This window comes from Camponotus vicinus, unplaced genomic scaffold, assembly GCF_025532165.1.
Source record: "Camponotus vicinus isolate PSW18456_S1 unplaced genomic scaffold, iyCamVici1.0 SCAF_12, whole genome shotgun sequence".
Lineage (NCBI taxonomy): Eukaryota > Metazoa > Arthropoda > Insecta > Hymenoptera > Formicidae > Camponotus > Camponotus vicinus.
Genome location: NW_028141948.1, coordinates 16,231,343 through 16,248,174, shown reverse-complemented (window position 1 = coordinate 16,248,174; position 16,832 = coordinate 16,231,343). Strand labels below are relative to the sequence as shown.

The following is a 16,832-nucleotide window of genomic DNA, read 5'->3' as shown; positions in this document are numbered from 1 at the left end:
TAGACTAATTAAGGGAAAAGAAATCGATTTCCATCTAATGTGAATCTGCGATGATAAATTCGCAGATAAATATTTATTAAATACGGCTGATGCATCAGGAAGTGAGGATTTTATAGAATGTCTCTATAATTTTTTTATACTTGATTGAATAAAACAATGTTATCAAATATGAAAAAGAGTATCTAATAAAAATAGATAAATACATACATAATAGCATATATATGATACTATTCAAATGATGTAGTGCACTTTTATACAATTCTTCAAAACTTTTTGTAGAACAACCTTTATTTTATAAAAATGTATCGCTATATTCTCTATTTAAAATCTTTATATGATTGCAAGACATTATTCACACAGCTCAAAAATTGTTTTGCATATAGAAATAATCTTAATAAAACTACAATTGATTTATATTTTAAATATGATAGCTCTGTAAACTATTCTTATTCAATATAGGATATATGCAATTGTATCGTTAATTCTTATGTACGTTAGATAAAAAATATATTTAATAAAATGAGGTAAAATATTAGAATATGTTAATTAGAATATGTATTTAAGAAAGATATATATATATATATATATATATATATATATATATATATATATATAATACGTATAAAAATGTATGAAATAAGGATTTGTAAGTTTTATTTAAATGTAAACTTTGAATTCAAACGAAAGTAATGTGAAAACGGTAGAAATTTTCTTACATAAACAACGATAATTTACATTTCAAATAAACTGAGATCTCGTTGCATATATTCGATAAATTGAAGAATTAGTATTTGATAGTTCAAAGAAGAAAGACTTAAAAAAAAATTAATTTATTCTCGATAAAAATTAAAATTTATTCCTAGAAAGATTTCACTTTCCTCAACGATGTTGTGTTCTCCTCCCTCTCCTCGTCTTCTTTCTCGAAGACGTGGTAACACTTCCGAAGTGGTTGATTGCGATAAGGATTGCCTATCAGAAGAAGTTTCTGAGAGCTCTTGCTTCAAATTTGATATTACGAATTTGGTTTCGTTTTCACAATTCTCTGCGACAAAATTATCTCGATATTTTGCGACATCTGCGATATAATGCGACAAAACTATCTCGTCGTAGATAGGCTGTTTATTCGATTTCTGCCTCTTCCTAAAAATTGCATAATGCAATAAATATAAAGAAAATCTATACCATTATAAATCAAAATTTGACTTGTGGCGTCAACTATTATATATATTTGATACTTATATTATCAGCATTTTTGAGGACGTGAATAAATGTGTGGCAACTAGTATTATTGCTATTAGAAGAGGTAAGATAAAATATATACTACCTTTGATACAAATAAAAAGCCGCGCCTCCTATGACGAGCAATAATATAATTGGAATGACCCACGCTTCGTGATGTTTCGATGGAATCTCACCAATACGGATCGATTTTGCAAACATGATAGACTCTTTGGACGAATTCTGTTCTGTTACGATAATCACTATTTCGTACGATTCTTCAAGTTTCAATGGACAGTTTCTAGCACCGCCGTAAATCCGATTATCGCCGAGCATAAATGGCTTACCAGCGAAATCACTAGTCTATCATAATTGAAAGTACACATCAGATGTTCGATTGGAAAGAAACGTTAAAAATTATAACATAATAATATTACAATTATAATGTATGTAAGTTAATGTAATATCGATAATAAGTTATGAAAAATTTTCAAACAGCTGGCCTTATTTAATTATTGTTTAATTATTTCTTTCATATTTAAATTTTTTGGAAGTATAAACTTAATAAATATTATAAGTGTGTACACATACCGAAATCTCAGCAGCTTGCCAAGCGATATCGTTCATCTTTACGTTCGCATAAGAACGCAAACTCTCAGGTACTTCTGAATGCTGCTCGCAGACGTTTGGACCATTTACTATGATGTGTATCTTACTGTCGTGTGTATCATTTCGAACAGATGGTATGTTTAACGAGATCATGGAATGTAACTTATCGATCATGACTTCCAGATTACCGTTGAAACTTATTGTAGAAGGCGTATGCACTTCTATGTATTTGTCTTTGCTGGTCACATTCGCAACTGTCACAGCTTTAATGTGAATCCAGTAATGCGTTGACGGAAACAAATATAATCGCGTGCTATAATTACTCATATAATGTGTCACTGGGTATTCGTATAAATCGCTATGTAACGATCGTGTTGCTAGTTTTTGCCTTCTTAGATTGGAGAAAATTTCCTTTATATAAATATGAAAAGATTGCAGATGACCACCTGTTCTCCAAGGATGATGCCACTTTAGCTCAATTACACTATTATTGTTGATTGTAAAAGTAATATTTTCAGGTGCGTCTGGCTCTGAAAGATATATTGATAGTAATCCTTCTTGTTAAATTAGAATTTAATTTACAGTTTATTTTATTAGAGTTTAAGAAAAATGCCAAATTGTTACTCATTACGTAACACAAATTGAACAATAAAGAAAAAAATTAATTTTTCGTTAACGCTGTACAACTACTAAACAACTTAATCGTCATTTATAACAAAAATATGATAATTACAATAAAAAAACTTTTTGAAATTTAATAGTAGAAATTATATAAATAAATTAGTATTAAAATACAGAAGAATTCATAATGCGCCAAGTTTCCAAATTTCTTTTTATCTTACTTGTATTATTAAGCATTTGATCAGTTACGAAAACCGGAGGACTCGATTCAGTAACATTCATATTGTATGCCAGGACCTATAAAAAATATAAATTTTATATTATATATATTTCTGAAATGTGTTTTTTAATTTTCTTTTTGTTTTTATGAATAAATCATCTTTTCTAGAAATATTATGCATAATTTCCTACTTGAATTTTTGAATTATTTGTAATCGGTTTCTGAATAATTCGACATATGTAATCGTCCCACAAGTCGCAAAACTCATTCAATTGAACTTCAGTAATAGAACAATTTTCATTGTTATATTGTTCGCATGATTGAATGCCGTAATAATGCAATTTCCCGTTGAGAGGAGGACGTGGGCTTTGCCATCTTAAATGTATCATTGCAGGTGTTTGGCGTGTATCAATCTCGATAACCTCCAGATTAATTACACTAGGCGGAGCTGTTATTTCGATCATGTTGTAATTGTGTAGAGATAAATTACCTAATAGTGAGTAAATTGTGTAATATGAAATTTTACCTGTTGGTGGAGTTTCAAATTCATATTCTTGGTAAGCGGAATCATTTTCTTGGCTCGCGTAATCTCTTATTACGTAAATTTTTGCAAGATATCGTTCAGCACCGTGTAATTTTGGTTCTATTTTATTTAAATCGAAAGAATAATATAAAGTCTGTTTGGCTTTATAAATCTTATCTTTAACAGCGTCGCTAATTCCGCGTATTTTTATCCTAGCTTTAATTGGTCCCGAAATCGTAGTGCAGTCTTCAGGTGGATGCCACGATAGTTTCCAATCTTGCATCTTTAGCTGGCTAAACACTTCCGTTGGTGTCTCTAGAAGATAGTCCACAGTTTATTATTTATTGTTATTAATTTATACATACGTATACCGTTCATCTAATGTGCAATATTCAAATTAGTAGAAGACATAATATTGAAATTAGTAGAAATAACACATATATAATTCTTACTAATCTAGAAAACATACTTTATATTCCACAATACTTGTTTAACAATTAGATATAAGAATGTGCACCCTGATATAAAGATGAACTATTAGGAGATCAATCTAATAATTAATTATTAATTATTAAATTTATTGAAAGAAAAAGTTTGTAATTCTTGTGCCATTGTCGCTAAATATTTCTAAATTGGAAGTTTACCAATCTTATGAGAAAACGAAAAATTATTGGAATAATAAGTAATTGATTAATTAGATTATCTCATGGTATTCAACCTTTAATTTTATAACTATAATGATAAAAAATAGTAATGTTCATATACACCAGAACTCTTTGTGACAAAGCTTTCGGCAGCCATGCTGTTATATCGTGAATTATGAGCTATGACCTGCACGCTATAAGATGCGTACGGATGTAAATCCGGAATTGCAATTATTGTGTTTTTTGTGATTTTAGTAATTATGTGATTATCTGGCGTAGGTAACTGTAAGTCTTTACAACCGTAATACTTCTTAATCTGTGAACAATAGAAAGCATAATACAAAAATGAAACATTAAATAATCGAATATTGTTAAAAACTTAATATTACAGTTAGAAAGTTGAGATTAAACATATATGTTATTTTCACGATTTCAACTTTATTAATTATACATTATGAGGTTCTAAAAAACATAATATGCTCTACTTTAAAGTATAAAATTACTTTAGTTAATAATAGCTTGTCTAATTATATAAATATCTTATATGTATGCTGTAAACTTATATGTATGCGTATGTATGTATATTTAATTTTTACCTTTAACTTTATTTCATATCGCACTATTTCTCCATTAGGTTGATCCGGAGGTCTCCAAATCAGATTAAGTATGTTAGATGAAATCATTACTTTCAGATCTAACACACTAGATGGAACTGTCAATATTTTTATAATGGTTGTTTATATAAATAATGATATTAATTTATAAAGTGTCATTTTGCATAGTTCGTCAGTATATAGAAGTATATCTGTATACGAATATACGAATTTCTAATTGTACACGTTCTTAAAATCAAATTAAACTCACCACTCTCGAGTGTACGAATTTGCTGGGAAAACACCTTGTCACTTTTATAAAGTATAGTTACATTGAAAAGAGTGTACGGTGTCAATTGTGACAAATTATAGGGAAAATATATAACTGATTCGTTAACAATTTGTTCATCAGTGTTTAGATTTCGGACTATCAAGTGATACCAATTAGCTGGACATGGATATAATAGCTGGCATGAAAAAAATAGAAAGATTATATTGCTTTTAAAATATTGTTTTATATATACGCATAATACCTCTTTAAATAGTAAAATATTTAACGTACATCAGTGTTAATTTGCCAATCGATTATTATGTTGGTCTCTCCAGGCTTCGCATCAAAGTCTTTAACCACTAAATTATTGTAAAACAAAATATTATAAACAATATACAAGTAAAAATTAAAAAAAATTATAATAATTTTATTAAAGAAAGATGTAAATAATAAAGATCTAAAAAAATTAATTTCTTTGTATGAATATATATAACATAAAAAATTTACATTTATTTATATTTTATTTTTATATTTATATTTTATATTTATTTATTTTATATTTTTACGTTGTTTATAAATCATGTTGTATTAGTATATATAAAATTTATTTAGCTCACACAAATTCGATATAATAATAATAATAAAGTAATACAAGTACAAATAATAACAAAGTTATTATTTGTAAATTTAAATTATATTTTATATGTATAAAAATTTAAATTTACAAATAATAACAAAGTTATTATTTGTAAATTTAAATTATATTTTATATGTATAAAAATATAAGATATTATATAAATATTAAAAAAAACATCAAGAAATGGAATGAAACTAAACATACACTAAATAAAAACATAATAATAAGAAACAATAATATTATTTTATTAAAAGTTTCATGCATATCTTATGTAATAAAATGAAATATTTCATATAAATAATACAAAAATGTTGACTTTTATGTTGTATTTTATTTTATTTTTACAGTCTAAGTAAACGTCTCTCAAATCACACTTACCATTGCAATCCGTCTCTGCATTTTGCCAATCACTGAATATTTCGAAACCCGTAATATTTAAACCGCACCTAATCTGATAAGTAGTACCGGGTGCTAAGTTTTTAAAATATCCTATCAGTTGTGTCATATCCGGAAATACTGTCTTCCACGGTTGCTGAACATAATATTTCGGTTGTCCCTATGAAAAATATATTACAAAGTTATTTTTTCGTTTCTTTTTTCTTTTCAGATATTAAGAGGGATTTTATTTTTTAGATATTTTTGCAAAAAATAAATTTTATTAAGAACAGATTAAGAAGCAAGATTCAATATTTTGAAGAATATCGGATACTATTGAATGATGACTTACTTGAAGAATGCAAGAATAATAAATTGGTATTTGTTCGTACCCCATTTTCCACGTTATAGGAATAATAGTCTGAATACTCGTAGTGCTTGTAAAGGTAATCATAGGTGTGCTCAGCTTGTCTATTTCTGGAAAAAAACATTATTATTGTGCTCTTTTGGTACTTAAATAATGACATTAGTTGATTCAAACAACAATAATAAAACAACAGCATATTAGTTATACGTCATATAAAAAATGGTTACTTAATTGGCATAAAGGCGGTATGTAGGAATTTTTACATCCATTAAGACACATTCCAGTTATTGCATTACATGAAGCTCGTACGTTGATTTTGTCATGGCATGCGCCACATTTCTTCTTGCAGCCATAACCATATATGTACGATTCACAAGCTGAAAAATACAATTTATTAAATTTGTGCAAAAATGTTACAAAAAAATGAAGAACAAAAAGATAAATAGTTTTGTTGATTGACAGTTACATACTTACATGTAGAACAAGTGCTTCCCGAAAATCCCGGAGGGCACGTGCAACCATCTTTATAACAAATTGCAGTCTCTTTGCAGTTATCGTAACTTTCTAAATCAAATGCGCAATCGATCAAACATTGCGGCCCAATTTTTCCTTCAGGGCAATCTACATGATCTAAATAGAATATTTCCTATCTTAAAGTAATTTTTTTAAATATGCCAGTTTAAAGATTAAACGAAAGATTGTGATATTATTAATTCCAGTCTTAGAATATATAAACATAACCTTTTTAAATAATTACCAAACATCATGTCCGACTTAGTGTCTGATAAAGAATTCACCACGGTATGATCATCATAAAATAATTTTTGACATGTTATTTCAACATTTTTGACAGCTGGCCGAAATGTTTGTAAAGATGAGTTGAAAAAATTGTGATAAGTAAGATAACGCCTATGAAACACGTCTTCAAAATCAAACATGTTACTCCATCTCCAACAGTCTAAACACGACAATTAAACGAATTATAGAAAGTAATCAATTTCCTTAAAGATTTTCATAATTTTTCTACAAACATGCGAATAAAATATTCAGTATTAATAATTTTTAATAAATTTTATAAGAGTTCAAACCATTTGTAGGGCATCGACGAACATTCGCTATCGCCCATAACGGATTAGAACTAGGCATGCTGAGTTTAGAAATCACTTGGAGCATCACGTTTTTATTGATCATTGATCGATTGTTCTGGATTTGAATAGATTGCCACATGGGCAAGCCATGAATTGCCACCTTTGACGAACCTTTTATAACCATCGTTTCTAACGTTTCGTAATTTGTGGAATTACGTAACATTACATATGCAATGCATTCTGGGCACAAACCAATCAACATTTGCACACATATCGTTTCATTATTGAATTGGACGATGGGGCTTGTTAGAATTGCATATTCGAGAGTCGTGTACAAAAAGTTATCTGAAACACGTGTTCACAGATAAAATGTTTTTTTCAATTCTTACATCATTTGAAATAATTATGATTGATTGAAAAATCTTCAAACTTTGTACCTACATATATGAAATCGAAACAGTATATGTTGATTGCTTCTGATGAACATGTGATATGTGATGTTGGGAAGTTTAGGTTCTTCCACGTCCTTATACGTCATAATGATATTATCAGTGTCATAAACGGATATATTTCTAGTTACAGAATTCCATGTAATGATAAACGATCGCCACTCAGTCGCCGACAACGGCCTATGCTGCGCATTGATTATCAATTAGTTTCAAATTGAGACGCAAATCTTTACAATTTCATATTCTTAAAATAATTATACATTGTAAATATAATGACATTAATCATAATTAATTTAATTCTTTATTGAGTTCGTATGTTTTAAGAAATAATTTTGGTTATGTAATAAGAGATAAAATGACTTGAAGCGATGAAATTATATATTGTACCTTGAAAGAAATTTGTGCTTTCTCGCAGCTTAAATCTGTGGGCAATGTGTCGATTGTAGGCACTCCTGTCGCGCATTTTCGTATGACAGACATCGTATTGCCCCAACCACCTATTATGATCCAGTAGCAGAAATCACGGTAATAATCCTTACCATTGCAAAGCAATATATGCGCGTCATTAGATCCACGAACCGAAATGGAAAGTTTTGCTGCGGTGCTTTCAATATTTATAAAATCATATTTATCTTCAAGGCTTGTAAATTCTCGAAATTCTGAAAATTTTCCATGTACCTTCCTTAAAGCGATCTTAAAACTGCACTCTCAATATCGTATTTCATTCTTTATATCAGAATTATATATTTGCCAAACTACTTTGCAGTTTTACCTTCCCAACGCTGATCAAATACCGGACCCATGGGTGTTGTGAGAGAGTTCGTGAAACTCCAATTCTGTTGAATCCATGATTTTAAACAATCTTCGTCTACATTCATTTTGCAATTTATCTCGCAATTTGGAATCCCTCCATTTAGATTGAAAAATCCTGAAATAGTGTAACTATAATTAGTGCAGTGTCGTAAATAATGGAACAAAGCAAAACGTTTGCAAATAAGTATTTTACAAACAAAATAGAATAAGTATTTCACTATGTATATTAAAATATAATTTTTTGTAGAACGTATATAAAACAGTAAAAGGTTCATATATTTATTTTAATAACTTACGCATATTTTTATGTGTCTCCTCGTAATATTTCATGTTTAAATTGTCGTTCCACACTAAAGCGCCACCATCATCCTTCGAGATGCATATTAATTTTCTGAAGAATGGATAAGAATCTCTTTTTGATGATCCACGAAATATAGTTAATGTTCCGGAAATATGTGGTATCTGACTCGTGAAGAGAAAAAATATCAACGCGTTTATTATCACTTTTCTCATCGTCAACAAATACATACGTAAGGCTTTTTAACGAAAATATTGCATGTGCGTGTGTGTGTGTGTGTGTGTGTGTGTAAAGCAAGTTATCCTGTGTATTGAGTATATTTAGGTGAAATGCCTATTACGATTTCATTACGAAAACAAACTACGATTTTTTATTTGAAGGATGCGGTACTTTAACAACTTCACTTAAATAAACAATAAAATAATAACAAAAATAAATTTTTGTCGAAGTAATTTGTATCTTTCACTCTTTGGACAACTAGACAGCGGTAGTTTCAGACGGTAACTGATAGAAAAAAACTCGACTTCTTTCTAATAAAGCTGCGATAACAAATGTTGTATCTGTTAAATATGTCTGGAAGTGATGATTTTACATATATAGCATATCTATATCATTTTCTATATTAGATTTATTAATAAAATATTATCAAGAGTATGATAAAGAATGTCTTATAAAAATAGGTAAGGATTTAATAGCACATGTATGAAAAATATACTATAGTAATGGTGTAGTATATTTTTGTACAGTTCTTATTTTTTATAAAAGAATTTTTATTTTGTAAAATATGTTGCCATATTCTCAATTTAAAATCTTTATGTGATTTCAAGATATTATTCGTACAAAAATTGCTTTGAATATAATATAATAATATGTATAATGATATTAATAAGATTACATTTCATTTATATTCTAAAAACGTGATCTCTCATAAACTATTCTTATTCAATAGAACATTTGTGTCGTTAATCTTTATGTATGTTAGATAAAATATAATATATATATATATATATATATATATATATATATATATATATAATAAAATATTTAATAAAATTAAGTAAAATATTAGAATATGTATATTTAAAAAAGATATAAAAGTATGATATGTACATATAAAATATATGATATATACATATAAAAATATATAAAATGATTATAATAATTTGTAAGTTTTACTTGTAAATCTTTGAATTTAAATGGAAGTAATGTGAAAAAGGTAACTCTCTTATATAATCAACGATAATTTACATTTCAAAGCTCAGATCTCATTGCATATATTCGATCAATTGAAGAGCTAGTATGTGACAGTTCAAGGAAGGAGAGTTAGTTTTAAAAAACAGTAATTTCTCTTCGATAAAAATTAGAATTTAATTTTCGAAAGATTTAATTTTTCACAATGATGTCATTTTCTTCGTTATCTTTTCGACTTCTTTCTCGACAGTGAATGGGAGAATTTTCAAAGTGCTTGCTTGCTATAAGGATTGCTTGTCGCAAGGAGTTGAGAGCTCCTGCTTAGAATTTAATATCACGGATTTCGTTCAGAGTACTCGATATTCTACGACAAGACTATCTCGACGTGCATAGATTGGTTAGTCGATTTCTGGTAAAATTGAGTAATCATAATGTAATAGACGTGAAAAAATTCTGTACTTATACATGAAAATTTTTGATTTATCAGCTATATATTTGAAACTTACATTTATCAACGTTTTTAACGGGCTGAGTAATAAACATATCATAACGGACTGACTGAAATAAACATGTGATAATGACATTAGAGTGACATTGATATTGGAACGTAGAAGATAAAATATATATTACTTTCGATACAAATAACAAGCCGCTCCTGTCACGATGACGAATAATATAATTGATATGATCCATTTCGTGATACTTCCGCGAAACCTCAATATAAATCGATTTTGCAAATATGATAGACTCTTTGGACGAACTCTGTTCCTTTATGATAATCACTATTTCGTATGACTCTTCAGGTTTCAATGGACAGCATCGCCAAGCGTAAATAGCTTGCGAAATCACTAGTCTATCATAATTGAAAGCACATATCAAAGATATTCGAAATAAATTAATCACACATTTTTAATGTGAACGACAACACTTTATTTACCTGTGTATCCGATCATAAAGTGTCGAAAGAAACCGGTCGTTCAAATTTTCACGAATCGAAACTTCAATGATAAGTAAATTTGGAAATATGTTTCGCCTTTTTGTAATAGTGACGGTGCTCTTTATGATAATCGACGCGCAATTGCACAGGTCGGTATATATATTTTATTGTAATATATATTTTGGCATGATAAATATCGAGATTATAGAGATCGATTTTTTTCTTGTAATCGCATTCTATTTCTTGGATTAAATGCGTGATTTGTGCAAATGTAATTAATGCTTCGGTACAAATTGGATGAAATTTCCTTGATCAAAACGTATATTTTTATTTATTAGTTAAAGAATAGATAAAAAAAGAATATTTTTGAAAAAGTGCTCTTTGTTTTTTCGCAACGTTCGCTTTTGTCCCTCTTGATTTTACCTACATTTAAACGACAACGGTTAACATAAATATCGCAAGGTCATCAAAACATCTAATTGTAAATTATTTTTTCACGTATTAGCAGAACTATAGGTATAACGAATTGCTTTGTATTATATGTTTACTTGACATTCTCTGTGTCCTATTTTTAAAAGGTTGATACAGTTACAGATATAGTTGTTTTTAAATTATTTCTTTATGTAAAATTACATGCAAAATTTTCGTTAACTAAAAATCAATGTCCGTTAAATTACAATGTCCGTTAAATTATAATGATTTTAAAACTAGATTACGAATTAAGTATTACTTTAGAGATATATATGCAATATAAAGATCATATAATTCAGAAAAATTATCGAGTTAATAAACGTTTTTGATATAATTATATTTAAATGCGTAATGTATTGTAAATATGTAAGTATATATATATATATACTTACATATTTAAATAATATACTTCCATAGATATGATATGCCTATATTTTATGACACACTCACTCTAAAGATAAATGGATTCCTATTTACTGATGTATTGAATGTAAGTAATTATTAAACAAATTGTGGTAAGTTTATGTACATTATGTATATTTAATTCTGCATAGGACCCAGTTAATACATGCATAAGTGAGTTTTTGGAAATAACATATATAGAATCAATTGGATTTCAAGTTAAATAAGGCCTAATACTACCTATTTTCAGTTTTTATCTCATTCCTTTTGTTCGATTTCGAACATGGTAATCTCTCTCTTTCATATACCTGTGCATCAGATTATCACACGTATATGGGACCTAGTTTAATGCCGAACGGGTACATTAGAGAGATGTCCTTGGCAAGATTTCTCGGTTTGCCATTGCCTTCCGAGAGAGGAACGAGCGTATACAATTTTTCAGTTTACCCGGGGAATCGAACCCAGGGTGTTTGGCTTTGTAGACTAGTGCGCTGTCTACTATGCGCTGTCTACACGCTTCGCTCATTAAGTATATATTTATATTTTAAATATGACAACTCTCTTAAATTCTTGTTTGATGGAAGAGTACACTTGCGTCGTTAGTTCTTATGTATTAAATAAAATATATTTAATAAAAGTAGCTAAAATATTAGAATTAAAAAAACATGTATATAAATGTGTTAAATATATATAAATGTATTAAATAAGGATTTGTAAGTTTTATTTAAATGTAAACCTTAGAATTTAAACAGAAGTCATATTATTTTAATAAACAATAGTGCTCTCTTATATAAGCGATGATAATTTACATTTTGAATAAGTTCAGATCAGTATATTCGATCAATTAAAGAGCTGATATTTGACCTTTCAGAGAAGGAAAGAGTAAAAAAAAACAATAATTTATCTTTGATAAAAATCTGTAAGAAAATATCATCTTTATATTCGCAGCAATTTTTGCAATTCCTCTTTAAGTATTTTATATAAATACTTTGTTAGAATCATTTTTTTTCTTACAAAAATCGATTTTGTTCAATTTAGTATTTATAATACAATTTATAACATGGAATATTACGTCTCAAATATTTTTTACGAGTATTTCTTGGATTTTTTATTTTACGCAATCATATTTTTAAATATCCTTCTATTGAAAGGACAATAATTCTAAGATGAATAAATTATGATAAAAATCATCGACGGTAAGCTAAGGTGAAAATCGTGGTATCCAAGAATGCACTCGTCTGTGACGTCCGAAACTGCATCTCGGCTTCAAAAGAGCCAACAGGGCAAGGCCAGCGCCTAAAACTGACACGCCGCATAAAGCGCCGGCTGTGATGTCGTGGAGTGGTGTGCCGTCCTTCGGAGATTTAGCGGCTAGTAGCAGAAGACCGGCACAGCTTAGTGCTGCCAGTCCAGCCAGACCAAGTCCTGTCCAAGTCCTTCGTAAACTCCTGCATGCACCCGCTAAAGCGCAGCAGGCACCGCAGCCGACTGCGCTATCAAAGTAGTATCTAAAATCAGATGTGATATTTTATTAAATATAAAACTTATGAAACTTATAATACTATTGAAAATATTTATATATTCATAAGTAATGCATTGAAATGTTCAAGCGTTTGTTTAAGTTGACGCAAAAGTTTTACAATTTTTTGTTTGGAGAAATTCTTCCTTTAAAAAATGAAGTATCCTACCTTCTTCCTTGCGACGAGGATAGGTAGAGAGCGAGGCCGCAGGTCAGAAAACCAACTAGTATGAGTAGAATCGGCGCGCTTTTTCTCTCGCCCTTCTCCATGCCGCTCGCCAAAGTCGTATTCACGTCGCTGTTTGGCGGAGATAACGGTGGTACCTGGAAAAATTACGTTTTTGTTAGACGAGTGATTTTTCTGTGTCATCATCTACATCATTATCACTTACAACGGCGGTGCGCGCTATAAACGCGCTCTCAACGCTTTGATAGTTCTTCTGATCGGCGGGCACCACATGATATCTGGGCGAACCGGACATCATCGGCATGGACTCCAGGCCACTTTCCGTATAGACGTAGCGAGGCGGCGGTTCGTTGTGACTCAGGTTCATTAAGTCGACCGGTGCGGTACCCACGTAACGAAGCCGGCCGCAATTATTGGCTGGACAAACATCCTGCTGACGGGACGAGTTCTCCAACAGAGGAAGGCATCTGCGAGCTGACGATTCCTTGTTGGGCGTCGACGTCTGGGGTCCCGTGAGTGAGAAGCCTCGACTCTGAGGCGTACCTTGAGGAGTTGTGCGCGTTGGACTGAAGGTGCGACCTGAGCGAAGCGAAAAAGAGGATGAAATATGACGAAGAATAATCATAATGTGCAGAAAGATGATAAATAATATCTTTATTATTTACCCAAGTTAATTTTTTGATACACACATATATATTAATTGATATTTAATTTATGAAATTTTATTTATATTATTGCAGGCGCAATTAAAGGGACCAATAATAAATTTCGAACCATTCGGAGATTCGCCAGGCGTGAGTGCCCTTCTCTGCGGCGTGCTGGTTTGATTAAAAGACTGTTGCCTCTTCGGCGACAGTGTCCTCTCTTCGGATCTTGATCTCGGTTTCCTGGGCGTCGACAATATTTCATGCAGTTTCTGTGTAGCTAAGTTATTTTTTGGCGACATTGAGAGTTCTTGCACGTTTCTCTCGGGAAGTGCCGGCGGAATTTCTTCTTGCACGGGCACTCTGGTGTAACGACCTGTATAATTATAAATTATAATTAAAAATTTCAATAGATATTTATATATTTATACGTATATCAATTATTTATATTTTCCTGTTCACTCAAGAATATAGATCAATTTTTATTTATATGTATGTTTCATTCTTATTCAATATTCTTATATTCAATCTTATTAAAGAATCGCTGAGAAAGGTAGGAAAAGAAAAATTATTTTATTCCTAAAAAACGATAAAATAAAATATATATTTATACGTATATCAATTATTTATATTTTCCTGTTCACTCAAGAATCTGGATCAATTTTGATTTATATGTATGCATCATTCTTATTCAATATTCTTATATTATTCAATCTTAAAGAATCGATGAGAAAGGTAGGAAAAGAAAAATTATTTTATTCCTAAAAAACGATAAAATGAAATATATATTTATACGTATATCAATTATTTATATTTTCCTGTTTACTCAAGAATCTGGATCAATTTTGATTTATATGTATGCATCATTCTTATTCAATATTCTTATATTATTCAATCTTAAAGAATCGATGAGAAAGGTAGGAAAAAAAATTATTTTATTCCTAAAAAACGATAAAATAAAAGAAAAATCACCCTGCGGGGTGTTGATGTGTCGCGGTGCCGATTTGGCGTTGCTGCTCCATTGTGGATTGTCATGATAATCCTGGTAGTCCTGGTCACCCGGTATAATGGCGTATCTACCGGCATTTCCACGGCACGTCCGCGTCTGCGACCCTCCTCGATCGTCTTGGTTGGCCGCCGGTGTGGAACGTTGTTGCACCTGCTGCTGCGGAATGAACTCATACCTCGAGGAGGCAACCTCGCGCGGCAACCGGTCTCTCTCGTCCTGTTGCTGCGTGTATTCATATCGCGAGGACTGGCTATAAGTCACGCGAGGCTCTTCCACCGGAAGACTGGCGTATCTCCTGTGCGCGGAAGGGACGCGGTTATTTTCCAGATAACAATACCGGCCCCGCAATCCGTCGTCTAACGTCGTCTCCGGCGGTGCCTGGAAAGCCGGATTGCTCTGACCCGCGGCGGGCAATTGCAATTGCTGCGGCGGCGGAGGCGGCGGCAAATCATCGCCTCCTTGAAACTGCTGCGGCGGCGGTGGCGGCAGGTCGTTGACATGATCGTCCGGGATGTACTCCGATTGACGACAGAACGACGGATTGGTGTAGCAATGCACCGGCGCTGGTTCGGATGCTTGCGCCATGATCGTAGCTCGTGACTATCTCATCGAGCTTCGACGAGTGAGAAAAGCGGATTCGCGATGTAATCTTCGACGATGAGCGTCGTGAAACTCAGATGCAGATCGGTTGGTCGAGGAAAGAATTAAGCTGATAAGTTTAAGTCTGATTCGAGCAAATGAATCTGGCATTGACTCGCGGAGAAGCAAATTGAGACTTAGCCGATTAAGTCTGGGACGTTATTAAGCAAATGAGCAAGCATAATAAAGTTTGAAGGACTTTCTTTACGAACTTTCACGTGTGTGGCTTCTGTCCAGAATAAAATTCTCTTTTAATTCATGTAAAATGATGTAAAATGAAAATTGATAAATAGTATTTTATTTAAGAATTTATCAGTAAAAATTCACTTGAACCTTTCGCGAATGCAATTTTAGCAAAAGTTCAACAAAAATTAATCACATTTTTTTATCAGTCACAAATACATAAGAATTTCCATACAAATTTCTCAGATTAATACATTAACAATATATCGTGGTATAGTTTCAAATTATCAGGAATTAAGATCGATTAATAAGAATTACTATCATGTTACTAACGTAAACAGGAGATCGCCAAGTTTCCAATGCAAAGCTTACTATTTGTATCGGTGTTGAGGCAATTTCGTGTGTCAATCTGCAAAGTTTCTTACACATCTTTCGTACACAAATTTTGGACAACGTCCGATACGTCGAAATTATTCTTTGGCTTCGTAAAACCGTCCTTTTCAACAATAAAATTGCATTATCTCACGTAGATGATTTTCTATCGATCACGCAAGTTTTTCGGAAAAGCACAAATAATAAAAAATATCTTAGATGCTTAGATACACTTGTATAAACATTAAAAATTTATGCAATTAATATAATTTTCGAATTCAAGTTGAATCTCAAAATTATTAAACAATATAATGTCAATTTTATCTCATAATAGAATAGATGACGTTCCAAGAATATCCATTAAGAATGCACACTTTCGTTAACCATGCGATGTGCTCACGACGGTTGCCTTCGACAAACTGCCTCTCTCTTCCCTTAACAGCAGATGCGCAAAGGGCGTTTCTCCATGCGTTTCTCCATGCGTTCCCTCGCGTATCTGTGTATGCGCGTTCGCTCATGGGGTTGTCATGGGGTTTCACGTAATACGGGCCC

General features: G+C 31.2%; 1 protein-coding gene and 1 pseudogene across 4 annotated transcripts; both read right to left on the bottom strand.

The window, feature by feature from the left end:
• Positions 1-711: 711 nt before the first annotated feature.
• LOC145962679 (uncharacterized) lies at positions 712-8,956 on the bottom strand (annotated as a pseudogene). The gene is made up of 20 exons (XR_014435922.1): positions 8,725-8,956; positions 8,388-8,543; positions 8,003-8,274; positions 7,608-7,800; positions 7,167-7,511; positions 6,836-7,036; positions 6,553-6,708; positions 6,306-6,455; positions 6,064-6,188; positions 5,715-5,892; positions 4,991-5,058; positions 4,700-4,895; positions 4,432-4,547; positions 3,959-4,151; positions 3,195-3,506; positions 2,860-3,116; positions 2,670-2,745; positions 1,810-2,357; positions 1,325-1,581; positions 712-1,140 (listed from the first exon to the last, which is right to left on the bottom strand). The product of XR_014435922.1 is annotated as an uncharacterized LOC145962679 (transcript).
• A 2,890-nt stretch (positions 8,957-11,846) lies between these two features.
• LOC145963107 (uncharacterized) lies at positions 11,847-16,709 on the bottom strand. Of its 3 annotated transcripts, none has more exons than XM_083084767.1 (6): positions 16,242-16,709; positions 15,050-15,954; positions 14,208-14,453; positions 13,639-14,012; positions 13,416-13,570; positions 11,847-13,235 (listed from the first exon to the last, which is right to left on the bottom strand). In XM_083084767.1, exons 2-6 carry the CDS (start codon positions 15,669-15,671, stop codon positions 12,929-12,931), a joined length of 1,704 nt encoding a protein of 567 aa, XP_082940893.1. In that variant the 5' UTR covers positions 15,672-15,954; positions 16,242-16,709; the 3' UTR covers positions 11,847-12,928. The 3 variants fall into 3 exon arrangements, with proteins under 3 accessions (XP_082940893.1, XP_082940894.1, XP_082940896.1); XM_083084768.1 differs by having other exon boundaries at positions 15,050-15,973; positions 16,281-16,709; XM_083084770.1 differs by having other exon boundaries at positions 16,281-16,709.
• Between the last annotated feature and the right edge of the window lie 123 nt (positions 16,710-16,832).

Bases quoted from the DNA above. Each gene is read 5' to 3' on its own strand.
- LOC145963107 (XM_083084767.1), bottom strand. From the start codon at position 15,671: ATGGCGCAAGCATCCGAACCAGCGCCGGTGCATTGCTACACCAATCCG. The intron at 14,454-15,049 runs GTGATTTTTCTT...ATAATTATACAG, and splicing joins ACACATCAACACCCCGCAGG to GTCGTTACACCAGAGTGCCC. The intron at 13,571-13,638 runs GTAAGTGATAAT...TAATTTTTCCAG, and splicing joins TTATAGCGCGCACCGCCGTT to GTACCACCGTTATCTCCGCC.